The sequence below is a fragment of the Euwallacea fornicatus genome, chromosome 18, assembly GCF_040115645.1.
Source record: "Euwallacea fornicatus isolate EFF26 chromosome 18, ASM4011564v1, whole genome shotgun sequence".
Taxonomy (NCBI): Eukaryota; Metazoa; Arthropoda; class Insecta; order Coleoptera; family Curculionidae; genus Euwallacea; species Euwallacea fornicatus.
The window spans coordinates 1,228,228-1,241,415 of NC_089558.1; the positions used below are offsets into that span (position 1 = coordinate 1,228,228).

General features: G+C 38.9%; 2 protein-coding genes across 2 annotated transcripts in view; one reads left to right on the plus strand and one right to left on the minus strand.

Annotated features, from left to right (window-relative positions):
- The first annotated feature begins 3,964 nt into the window (after positions 1–3,964).
- edl (ETS-domain lacking) overlaps positions 3,965–13,188 on the plus strand; it is a 65,012-nt gene continuing 55,788 nt past the window's right edge. Inside the window, exon 1 of the mRNA XM_066293013.1 lies at positions 3,965–4,008. The gene's annotated coding sequence lies outside the window, so the exon portion shown is untranslated. The remainder of the gene's footprint in view (positions 4,009–13,188) is intronic.
- Positions 9,527–10,713, minus strand: LOC136345024 (cathepsin B-like). The gene is made up of 4 exons (XM_066293004.1): positions 10,356–10,713; positions 10,110–10,307; positions 9,818–10,061; positions 9,527–9,765 (listed from the first exon to the last, which is right to left on the minus strand). The coding sequence occupies exons 1-4, from the start codon at positions 10,683–10,685 to the stop codon at positions 9,551–9,553; spliced, it is 987 nt and encodes a 328-aa protein (XP_066149101.1). The 5' UTR covers positions 10,686–10,713; the 3' UTR covers positions 9,527–9,550.

Here is a 13,188-nt window from a genome sequence, read left to right on the forward strand (position 1 = left end):
ATACGGGGTGTCCGTTTTTGCAGCACAATGCGGACCCCCGTTAAAATTCAGCCGAGTGTGGGGCGTTCCGTTGAGCTGGAAGACGTGGCCGCGAACAAAATTGGAAAGAAATAGAAATTTTACCGACAGTGAGTAAAAAGTGAAAACTCCCTCAAGGATGATAAACGGCAACGAACTGAATAGATGAAGATAAGCCTGTTGCTTCGACAAGGGTTACGGTAGAAGAAACGAACGTACTTCATCAGGCGGTATGGAAAGTGATGAAAAAACATAAATATTAACTGTTTCATTCTATTTCATACAATGGAGACATACGTCGGCCGGCTCGCTCACCAGATCTTTCCCCATTAGATTATTATTTATGGAGAGCTATGAAAATAAATATCGTCTATAAATCTGCTACCACTGATATTAGTGGAAGGAAGATCGGCACAACTTTCAGGACCAAAATAAGAAGGGACGCTCTAAGATCAATACAGTGTGAACACAGAGTGAACCCTTCGAGCACCGCTAATAGTTTTCTGTATTTAGTTGTTTCTTATGTTGTTGTTTCCAGGCCGCTTTTTGCAAAAACGGAATTTTTGATATTTTCGCCACATTGCAACACTGAACCTTAACAAGACACCCTGTATATCGGAAACTCTCAACGCAGGAATATTTATCAGCAAATATGAGGTATTGAATTTTATCTGTGTAATGTACGATAAAATTCTCTATGCCAATCAACTTAAAAGACGAATGCCACTTTTAAACAATAGGTTGTTTCTAAGCTAATACCTTTTATGTATTTTGTCCATACTTAATTCATTGTGTTGACTTAAGCCAGACAGCTTAATTGATTTTAGCATTATCTTCCCTTAAGGATGGTTCTAAAAATAATTTTCATGTTTATTACTTCGTTATCTTTCAATCGATAAGACCCCCTTTTCAAGCAAGAACTTCTTTAACCTACGAAATCAAAACAAATTCGTAATGGAAAACGAGTTAATAAGTTTTTGCCCTCCCCCTGGAACCTTCAACTCCAAAACTTTTGATAATCGAATGGTACGGCGGATTTACATAATTCGTCTCGATGAATTATTTCAAAGACTTCAAAGAGAAAAATGTCAGGAATCAATTTAAGGAAAGACACAGGTTGTATTTCATACGTTGATATCTCGATAACGGTTAAAAATCGGTAACGAAATAAAAAATATTCTGAAAAATCTGCGAAAAATTCAAATAACAGCTGTGAATTAAATTCTGGGACTCCCCGTTTACAGGGCGCCTCAGCTTAACATGAGCCTGAATGTCACATTATCAAATATGTCGCAAAACCTTTAGTTTTTCAAATGCAGAGTGGAAATTTAGTCACTGCCGTCGGTTTTGTGTTTTGAAAATAGGCACATACTTTTTAGCGATGAAAGCTGTGAGATATTCTATCTTTAGAGAAGAAAATTATGTTTTCGTTAGGGTGAAGAATGATTAACGTTTTTATATAGTTCTGGAAAATAGATGCTAAACTGAAATTGGAACAATGTTACACCTACTTGATTAAAGGCTGTTAAAAAATCAACAGGCGTTAATTTCACTTTACGGCCCGTTGTCATGAGCGACGGGCCATAAACATAAAACAATGTTCACTGATCTTAAACCTATAGTTTCCGCCAAGGAAATTAAGATGTAAACAGTTTGTGCGCGAACTATGATGATATTTCCAATTTCTACTGGTGTCCCTAAGGCCATGTCCAAATCCCCATTTAACTGTTACCTAATTTCTCCTAAGATGATGTTTCTCGACATCTGCGTGATTAAAACTGCCAAATTGAAAAATCCATTTTTTCCGCATTCAAATTCATCAACATTCGATCATAAATCTTTTTATATAGTTTTGCCTACTGAATTTTTATAACATTAGATTATCATTAATAACAACCTCATTAAAATCACTGTTTATCTCAAAGCCGTAAATCCACGGCCGACACCGTAAATTAATCAACGTCGATTTTGACTAATTCTTAGTCCAAAACAACATCGAATTTATTTATTTAGATGCCACTGCCATAATGTGTTTAAATATATAATAGTTTTTTTTGTCGTTTCACGGATGCTTCAGTGAGAGGGAGAATTCCCTGTGCAACGCAAACCTTACGGTTCTAGGGCCATATGGTCGGAAACAATTAGATGCCCACCTACGTCAAAGCACTACAGTAATATGATGAGTCACCAAAAGTCTTTTCTTTTCTTTGGAATTTTAGTGCACCTGGCAGTTTTCTGTTCAAAATTTCTTATTTTATTTATTTTTCTCCACTCTCGGTCATTAGATGCTCCGATGGTGTCTCGCCCCTGATTCATTATCCCTAGAGATCTTCTGAGATGTGAGAGCGATCGACGAACACGAGGTGGGTTTTTTAGCGCTGAAGCATCTCATGACCCTCCCCCCACGTCGCACCCTCTCAGGCCTGGAGGCAGGAGGGCGTGAAGGTGAATCCCGCGCTCCCCAGACGACTGTTTCCAACTCTGGGGTCGTCGGTAAGATATCTGGAAACTGGTCAAGAAAAAGGTTCCCTACTGGCAACCTACATCTAAGGACTACCAAAAGTTTCCTTTCGTCGGAGTGTTCGTGCTAAATCAGTTTGTAAATACGATATGGAATGCTGAAGGAGAAGATTATTCTGTTTAAACTTAGTCGCTTAATATGCATTAACTTTCTCAGTGGTCCGGTAACATTAAAATAATCCATCAAGCCGATAATAGTGCCGCAAAAGGAATTAAGAATCGAGTGTTGGTCCTACCGGGCGATGGATCTCGTACACTTAGTGGGACAAAAGCGTTTGACTTTTTATATTAATGCCCATGCCCATCGCATAAAAAACTGAACGAGAATAAATAGACTCTCCGAAATCAAGCCGAGGAAAGTTACGCGGCTTAATGCCATTTTATAAATGACTTTTTAAACTGCCGTACGGCCCTCCTTCAAAATGAAAAATCACATTTTAATTAGCCGGCCGAATTTACGTCTAACAGCCATCACTCAGAACGGTCATTGATGAAAATCTTAATCTGCATAACAAGTCGGATGATGGACGCTATTATTTTTCGAGTAATTAGAGAAACGTTTTCTGGCCGCGGCGTTTTGATTACGTTATAAATCTCCTTCAGGAGTCAAAATCCCAAACAAAATACTTAAAGATTTAAAGACTTTCAACTGCCTTAACAGCGACGCCTCATTTATAACATAGGTCAACATACTCAGTAGACTAAATTGGAAATTCATGGCTTCAGTCACGCTTATCAGTTCAATGGCACCTTCTTCAAGATCTTCCAACATATTCATTAGTATATGGAGGTTGATTGGCCCTAATATTGGCTGTCATTGTTAACAGCTCACTTAAATACAGTGTTTTTGCTTAATTGCTAGAACTTACCATTTGCAAGAAAGACCGCACGAAGTTGAAACCAAAAAACCACAAAAATTCTAATTCTTTCGAACATTTGTGCCAAATTATTTAGCCATTTAAACCACGAAGTATAATTCCAGAATCTGTAACTCTGATTTTAATTTGGTATTCTTATGGAATTTTTTACTTTTTACATCCCAAATTGGTACGACCGAATTTCGTTTTCCCGCCAGAGGTTAAAGATGTTTAGGCATTCACAACTACCAACTGAACACCGTAAAATTTGTAATTCTTTGATCGGTTGACCAAAGTTTAAACATTTAATTGTTGTAGGCGTTTGAATTTTTAATTTTAATGCTTTTTCCATATTTTAATATAGAATGCCCCTAAAGAAATGCCCAACCTACACCCTCTGTATCATCTAGATATACTAAAGTTATTATTTAAAACCAAATCATTTCAATAAAATTACTAGAATAAATTCTACATTTTCTACGTACATCGTTATTCGACACTTTGCATTCGGTTAATGACATTAGAAGCAACACCAATTACTCGGAAATTCCTTTTAGTTCCTTTAATGACAATTGACAGTGTATGCCAGTGCCGGAAAGTTACGGGAAATCAGGTAGGAATTTTGTTGAATTCATTGATAATACGGCTTATAAGTTTCTCGAATTCCCGTTAAAACTCCTGCTAAAGGTCGGTTTAGACACAAGAATAAAGAGAATGCTTTAAGAATAAGAATATACAATGAAATGAGAATGTTTAATAAGATGGTATAATGTAAGCTAATTTTAAGGATAGATGTGTCAAAACTGTCGAAAGGTGAAAGAAAATAGCGGGAATGAACAGAAGGTAACATCAATTAAAACCTCTATTATTTCACAACTTTCTTAACGCTTATTCCTTAAGCGTTGGGCATTATTTGATTCATAAACACATTTATAGATTGATAAGTCCTAACATATTTCTGCAAGCCTTAAGTTAATCCTAATGCTCGTGAATAAATCCATCATAAGAGTACAAAACTTACCTAGCCGGCCAGTATTTTCCCCTTGTTAAACACACTTTTCATTAAATTCGTCAATAAAATCCATGCAATAAGTAAGCCACATAAATTATTATAGAAACATAACTTAAACTTACCAAACTTTTACAAAAGAACACTCTTAACACTTGTGTTTTGTCTATTTCTATTGCTTCAAGTACTTTTGCCGGTTTCGGAACGGAACTTTCATTCAAAAAACTGCAGGAATATTTACAAACATCAGACGCGTCATCGATGGCAATATTGGCTGACTAAACAGCGAAATTGTAGGCCTGCGAAAAAATACGAAACTGATTTGTTGATGTTTTGTTTCATTTTGTTTGGTGATAACGGGTCAAATTCGTTTGATAAAGGGTGAATGTTGTTCTCCGTTAATTTTAACTGGGAATAGTGTGCAGTTTCACCCCTACTGGCGTGTAAGGCGACATTCCCAATCAAAATTGAAAAGAAACATGAGCAAGCTGTCTCGAACGTAGATATACCATAGAATATACATACATACATATGTACATGTACAACAAATGATCTGTCCGTCACACATAAGATAAATTTGCAATGACTTTTTAGAATGTTTCGAGAACACATGTACCTTTGGAGATTTAATTCTCTCAAAGGATTTTCTCGCTTTTTTAGAGAAGTTTATTTGATTGTGCGTTGTAGAGCAAACTAGAGTATTTTTAATGGCGCAATAGCACATGTTGTAATAAAGTGATATTTTGGCCCTAAAGTTTAATTTTGGAAATTCTTTCCACTTTTTCGCAACTAAGGAGGGATAATGCAGGAACGTGGGGGCACAAGAAATTGCTTACCCTGTATGTTGGTCAAACTAAATGCAGAATGTGACATGTGCTCTGCTTCGAGCAGTTTTATCCAGGTCCGGCCACATCCAAACAAATGAAAAAATCAAACGCTCCAGGAATGTTTTCGCATTTTCCCGGAATTATTCCCAATTTTATACTGTTTCCCACACAATTCCGTTGAATGCCGATAGGTTCTTCACGTGCAGAAATGTTGAACAACTAAAATTGTTTTTATTTTTCTGTGGCACTCCATGAACATTATGATTGAACAATACTGATCCGAAAATCAGTTTCACCGAGACAATAATTGTGTTCCGTTAATCTTCATGTCACCCTCGGAAAAGAAACAGAGCCATAATATCTGAGTCGCGATGTAGTAATCCGTCATTACGTAGGTTGTCACGAGGTGCCCCATTTAGAACCCAGAGAGAACAAATCTCCGATACAGGCCGCGATGGACCCTCGGTCCCATATTTATCTTGCGCGCCCCGTGGGCCGTCTATAAGGCTGCATTTTTACAACCGCGAGCCCCAGCGGGGGTAGCTGGAACGCTGCTTATAAATATAAGCTATTTAGAAATGTCAAAATCACATTATTCAAAACGGCATTCCTAACAGCCCGGCACCGTGTCTTGAACTGCCCGAAGGACCGGATATTCGATATTCTTGCTTGGGACCATCAGGATTTGGGCCTCGATTTCGGTCGAGGTGAATACGACTTGATTTTTATCAGTTCAAGCAACAAAATCGTGTTCGAGATCGTACCGAAATGCATTTGGATAGACGAAGCAACTAACCACCATTCCCCGGGCAAACCCCCGAAAACGGGCAGCAGCGGCGCGAAATATTAAAAAAGATGACTTAGGTTTTTTTAACGAAAAAATGTTAGAAACACCACCATTCGACGGGAGGCTCTCAGAGTCTTCGAAATTCGATACTTTCTGAGGCCCATACCTCGTACCCGTAGAGATAAAATGAGGACACGTAAAAACTAATTTGGGGGCGTTTAAGAGATAAATTACTGGACCGCAATCCCAAAGGTAATAAATTCGCAATGATCATTCCTCCAATTTAAATCGAATTCAATGACATGTTATTATTTGATCAGATTCAGTGATGCAAGATGCGCTGCTTTTATCGGTTTACATATCACAATATTAATGTACCCCAAGGTCAGATGGACAGATCGAACAACCTATTAGTATTTCCATGTAAGAATAATTTATCGCAAACTGAATACGAGCGCAAAATGTTACGCAAGCCGTGCCTGTAGCGAATAATCGCTTGGCGCCTGTTTTATCTATAACAATTATAAATAATACTGGGTGTTGCTCAAGCCGATTTGCATATAAAAATCACTCTTTTTTTATTTTCTTGATGCAATTAATTCAGACAGTTTGTAAACATTCCTGGGGTATCCCATTACAAGATTGCTAATATCCATATACGTAAACCAACATAGCTGCTCGGCAATTTGCCATGCTAATTACATACGCTACCAAATCGATATAGTTGATCGGGCAGAAATGGCAACTTTCAAGGGTCAACTCCTAACGATCGTGGCCTCACGTTGATCGTTCACGATCACCTCGCCGGGCGTAGGACAGCCCTATATTGTGTTCAATGGTAATGCGTCAATTAAAATTACCAACTGGATATGTAGATGAGAAAGAAATTAATTTCTTGTTTGACGTCATGCCCAACAAGGCATTGTTAAAGCGCGTTCAGTCTGAGAATTTATTAAGGGCATCCGATGGTCTATGGAAAAAGTGCTAAAGAAATGAGCGTATTATTGCAATTTCGTCATTCGGACGATTGCAGTGTACGCGCTTTCAACGTGGACATTATTTATGTACTCGGCCCAACTGTACAATTCGCCAACTAACAGACTACTAATAAGTCACTATTTCACAACCGAATGAATTAATATCCCCATTACAATCGCTTCATTCTTAGCTGTTTCGATCTTGGACTTACACACTACTGAACAACGGTTTCCTCGTATTAACATAAAATCGTTTGACTAGAAGGATCCATAACTTTCTTCGAAACATGTAAATATTAACATAAACAAAACTACCAGGACATTTGACATACATAAAACGCAATGAATCAAGCGTCGAACCACCGCCGCGATAGACCCTTTTTTCCTCTATTGTTATCTGCGCCCAGCCGCTCACCGCAACAATATATTATTTCATGGAAACATTCCAGATAAAACTACAGTCAATATATCGCTGGATTATATTCCTTAAGGCTATTAAGGTCGCCGTGTGTTGGGCTACCTATCTTTAGGTGCCATTTATCGCAACGATGCGCACCCTCTTTCGGAAATCTCTGTGATTTGTAGGCGTACCACAAGACCCGTCTTGGTTGTCAATTAAAGTTCGTCATTTTCGTGGTTTTACGGCTTATTTCATTTCATCTCTCGACGGGAAGTTCTTCGCTTGGTAATGTCTACTGAAACTTTAATACACGTAACGTTGACGTAACTCCGTGACTTTCTTCGAGAATTGGAGTTGTAATCGCGGTTAATAGAAAAAGTATTAACAGAAACCACGTGATGCGAGTGACGCTGAATGCGATTTGATGACTTCGGCACAGTGGTGGCAAATGACCGTTTTAACGGTAAATTTTTTTCTCGTCCCCATGCGCGTTGCGCGCAAGACACGGCGCATGCTGAATTTATGTAAAAACGATTGTTTTTTCCCATTCAAATATCCGCGAATTCGAACGATTTCAACGGGGAGAATCCCACAATAAATCCCTCCTCATCGGCTTCTGCATCTAAATTTCAAAATTTCCGATGTCTTCGACGAGGTGAAAGTTAACACACGGTATGTTATGGGAATGGTAAACTGTGTTCAATTATTTATGACGGCGTCGATGAAACAAGATCTTGATAACGCGGTTATTGAAACTGCCTATACCTTGTAACTATCGTTGCAAAATTATAATAAATGAATTAAATTTGTTCTTCTGGTTAAACCAAGATTAACCTCTTAAACGGCTTTAAATGTCCCCCGAGGAGACCAGATTATGCAATTGTAAAATGTCTTATTTCTGGCCTAGATTCCGCGGCTTATTTTCATATCTACGGAATACTAATTATTGCAATGTTGCTCTTGTTTTTGTATTGGCCATAAATAAAATTGCTCATGTGCCGGAGTGGATCAGGGATATACACGAACTGCTCCAGCATTTGCTCGAAATCGCGTGAATGGCCAGCGCTTGGCGTCTGGGGGAGTTGGCAGCCGCCCGAAAGCTGTAGTTTTTATTAATACCACGTCTATCAGGAATAATTATTGCGATTATCTATTTCATAAATGACTAGGATATAACCTTTACGTAACAAGCTCTTAGAAACCTATATTCCATTACATTTATTCATACAATTTTTCCTTCTGGTACCGCCCACGACGGCTGGGTGACCGCTATTTGTTTCTTAATGGGTTTGAGTTGCATTTTTATGCAGCCATTTTTTTCGTAATTTAATACGAAGGAATATTAAACGACGTTAATAAATATGTAGATAGAATTTGCAGTTCTTACGTATGCGGAATATTAAATGGCGCCTATAGCCTGTTTCGATCTGCAGCGTTGAATATGCCTTCTAGACACTCTATATGGCTTTCATCAAATCTTCCAAGAATATACAAAACCCTAGAGAACAAGTGTTCCCAAAAAAAGGCTTTATTTGGCCGCTAAAGGTCGTAAATTAAATTCTTAGGCATTTATTACCAGACCGTCCCGAGAATATCTTTTAAAACGTTGCTGGCACCGGCATCAATAAACCTCCTGTATACGTGCACTAGATAAGGAGCCCTTTTAACGCAGATTTAAATGTTATCTGAAGATGGTGATACGATGTTGGTTATGATTTACTGGGCCTGTTACTGGAAATTGGAGAAGGAAAATTTGAAAGTAGGGACGAAGCTGAGGACCATCAGCACACGTGGCTCATAAAGTCAGATTAGTCATTTAAGCATTGCGAATTATCCACTGTTTGATCATTAGACGATTCCACATCAAACCCCGACTTAAAAAACACAAGTCAGCGTCTGACCCCGCTAAATGCTAATGAATTTAATTAAGCTTCAATAATTACTATTGAAATGTCTGAAGTAGAATTGACCGCACTCGCATGTTGTATGGAAATTACCATTAAAAAACTTTCCAATTTCATTATTGTCCGTTAGTTAATCTGGTTCATTAGGTAAGAGCCGCATTGTTGCATTGATTCGTTTGTTGGCCGTTTGAAAGTTATTACAACATATGACGAAAGAAAGAGATAAGCAGATTTTTTGTGGGTTTTATTAATTAGAATCTAGAAAAGTCGGGCAGAGCTGCGTCAATGGTGCTTTCAATACCCACTTCGTCTCTTCCTCTGATGATCCTGAAGTAGCCATTTTCGCCCCAGCGTTCGTTCCATGAGTTGCCAACTAGCCAGTATTTAACATCATCTTCCACTCCCCAACCCAGGATTCTTACTGCATGTCCTCCGAGGTAATCATTAGATATACGTTGGTAAATTCCTATAATGTGTCATTAAGTGTAAAAAAAAAACGTCATAAAAAGAGAACTTGCCGCTCTGGTAACTAGCGAAATCTGCATAAATATCCATGGTAGCTTCAACGGGGCCATTCTTCAGGATCTCCAGCTGGATCTGTTTTTCTCCACTAAGACCGTAATTTTCTTGGCCATAAGTCTCTTCAGTTTCATAGCTCAAGGTGTTCACGTCACATCGTTCAACGCAAGGGGGCGTGTCTACGTAGTCTGTACATTTATTGGGGTGGTCTTCGCAGTTGGGCAAGAAGTAAGATTTGCACCCCTTAAACTTAAAATTTCGCAAAGTTCTTCGGAGAATTGTACTTTTTACCTCGTCATAAGCTTCATACAATCCGCCAGTAACGATTCCACGTTCGTGCCAATCTCCCCAGGCTGAAAAGGGCCAACCTCCACTGCACCCCCCTGCAAGACCACAAGTCAGCTCGTCCTGGGCTGAAACCAACAGTTTCTTGGTTGCATTTGAGTGGATGCAAATCCGGTCCGATATGGCTTCAACCGCTGCAAATGCCTTTTAAAAAACTTGTAAAACCCATAAAACCGACATTTCAAAGCTTACCCAGCAGGCTCCACATCTGGACTGATCTCTGATCAAACCAATGATATCTGCGCAGTCAGGCCAAGCTTCTCGGGCATCGAAGGACTCGGGAACGTCTTCGCTTTCATCGTGGATCAGAACAGGAACGTTTCTGGCGGGTCCCTTCTTGGCTCCGGAGGCCAACACTTTGAACAGCTCGTAGTCTTCAACTGCAAAGTTTCTTCCTGCTTTCCACGTAGATTGCTTGCTGTTGAGTTCGGCAATATATTCGTCTGAAAGGGGATGAAGCTTTTTGCTGGGCAGGCCCGAGGCGAGCGCCAAAGCGCCAAGTACGAACAGGAAGGTTCTCATTGTGACGATGATGATGATACTAGAACGACAATGGTTTTATATATTGATTCCAGATAATGAAGTGCTATTCCAAATCAGTTATTTGTTCTAATTGCCAATCATTTATCTCAAGTTCGCATTGTTTAGAAATTTTCCCACTGAAACAAAAAAACGTATTCCTGTTGCAACTGGTCGCATTCAGTGCTATAATACTAAATTAAGCAAGCGGCATAAAGGCGCTAAAATCTCATAAACAATCCCGGCAGTTACTCATCATTTACATTCAAATGTTGTGCCATTTAAATTTAAATTCACTAAAGAATATCCTATTTAATTTGATATATCTATCCAAGGTATTGTGACTCAAGACAATGAACATTTAATGTATTTCTCCCACATTGGCCTATCCTGGATCGGGGACCGCTAAATAAGCGTGTTGCATTAAAATTCTTACCTATAAATTACTCTTAATATGCCTTAGAATCGCCTTAGAAAGGTACCTAAGAGCCACCGTGACACTCGGACATTTAAATAAGTAATGGACTTATTTTGTTTTAAATGGGTTACAAGAATAGTATTCGAGTAATGGGAAGGGTGATGTCATGGGATTTGGGCTGCAGATATGGGAGGAACGGAAGGCAGTCGTGTAGGTTTGTAGATGCAGGATCATTCGGTCGATGAAGTACCAAACAGATAAATCAGTCTTCTCTCTTTTAAAAAAAACACCGTACGGCGATGATTTCTGACCGATTCGCTGACGTGGCAGTTTTGCTGGACACTTAAAAATTTTCTCTGTACCAAAGAATTTTGTCACGGCAATTTTAGTGAAACTAACCATGACCACTGGGTTGAAAATTTTTGACAAAAACCTTCGTATGGATCCTGCCACCGTATCCTGTTGTTACGACTTCTATGCTCGTGGGGTGTGTACCAGAAAGAGATTGTTACACGTTGCGCAGCAGTTAGTACTTGCGCAGTTCACAGGTAGTGGTGGCAAACGCGAATTCAAAGGGCGAAGTTGGAGGTTCCGGCTTCGTATCCAAGCATGGCTTTGATAGGTCCTACGTCTTCGGAAGTATTTCCATGAATGCGGCCTTAGTTCTTCCATTCTGAGCCAACTATTGCCTATCGCATCCGCTAATGCTCAGTGAAAACGGGCAAATTTCACAGAACAAGTGTCGGAATCGTCACAACGAGGCTGTCACACCTGCACTGATGCCTGGCGCTCCTGTAAAGTCGATATGAGGTGATAAGTAAAAAAATCATAAACCTAAACGATAATAAACAGTAACTCTAACTATATACTTGAGCAAAGTTAAAGTTCCCTCAATATGCGCTGTTTATGACTCGAAACTTCATTTCACTTGCACATTTCTAATTTTATGCACATTATATTATACTGCAAAATATGATGGTAGTAAAACCGTATTAAAGCCCAATATTTTAAAGGGAATTATAATAAAGGAGGAGGATGCGTGTTATGGGGAAATAAAGATATGGAAATCTAAAATATTTTATGGGCTACACGGTGTCCCGGGGATTTTATCCTTATTGTTGACGGTCGCTTTAGAGCAAAATCGCATTGTTCTGCATTAGAACGGTTACGCCAACAGGAGTGGGACCAACATTTCTGTGGCACTAATCCTTCAATTTAATGTAAAAACCTTGTATTTCCTTATGGCACTAAACTATGTTAATGGCAGCAGATAAATCTAAATACTGTTAATGTAATAAGCATAAAATTGCCTTGACCTTTACGCAACGACCAAAGAACTACGTACATAAATCGAAATTTCTTGGCGGGATAGATGAAAAGTCGGAATTAATTAGATTATAAGGTTTATATAACAATTAATGCGTGAATATGGCTGAAATGTTGTCCGGTAACAAGTTTTTGCCGCCGGTCAGAAAATTAAGATCAGTACCATCGGCATTTATCTGGATCAGATACGACATGTGTGTGTAAAAAAAAAGGCACAACTGAGAAGATGCGATTATAATAAAACATGTGTATTCTTCAGGCATTTTATCTCGGATCGATCAAGGTTGTTGGATTATTTAAACGGTCTTTGATAAATCGGACTGAAACTTTGCACCCTGGTATTCCAGTAATGAGGTATGCGAGGTTCCTAGAAACCTACTAATTTCGCCATCCACGTTCATCTAAACTGCAGGCTGCTGTAGACCTACTTAGATGCATCACAAAAATGTGGCTCAGTTCAGAATTGAAGTTCGTACTCTGTCGTTTCTGATTTGATCGAAAGCTCATCTAACAACTTCGTCGAAGTGGATATTTTTTAAAACTTCCTGCGAGTTCCGTCTCAGCGTTTTGAAGATGAAACGAGCTGCGTTGTTCGACATTTTTGGACTCGGCAGGTCATTTTGCTTACGCCGGGACTGCTGTGATTTTTTTAAAATTGGAATTAAGTATTTTTTTATTTGAAAATAAAGAAGATTTAAATAACGGGAAGACGAAATGAAAATCAAAACGGGCGAACGTGAAAATAGAGTAAATTACTTTAGC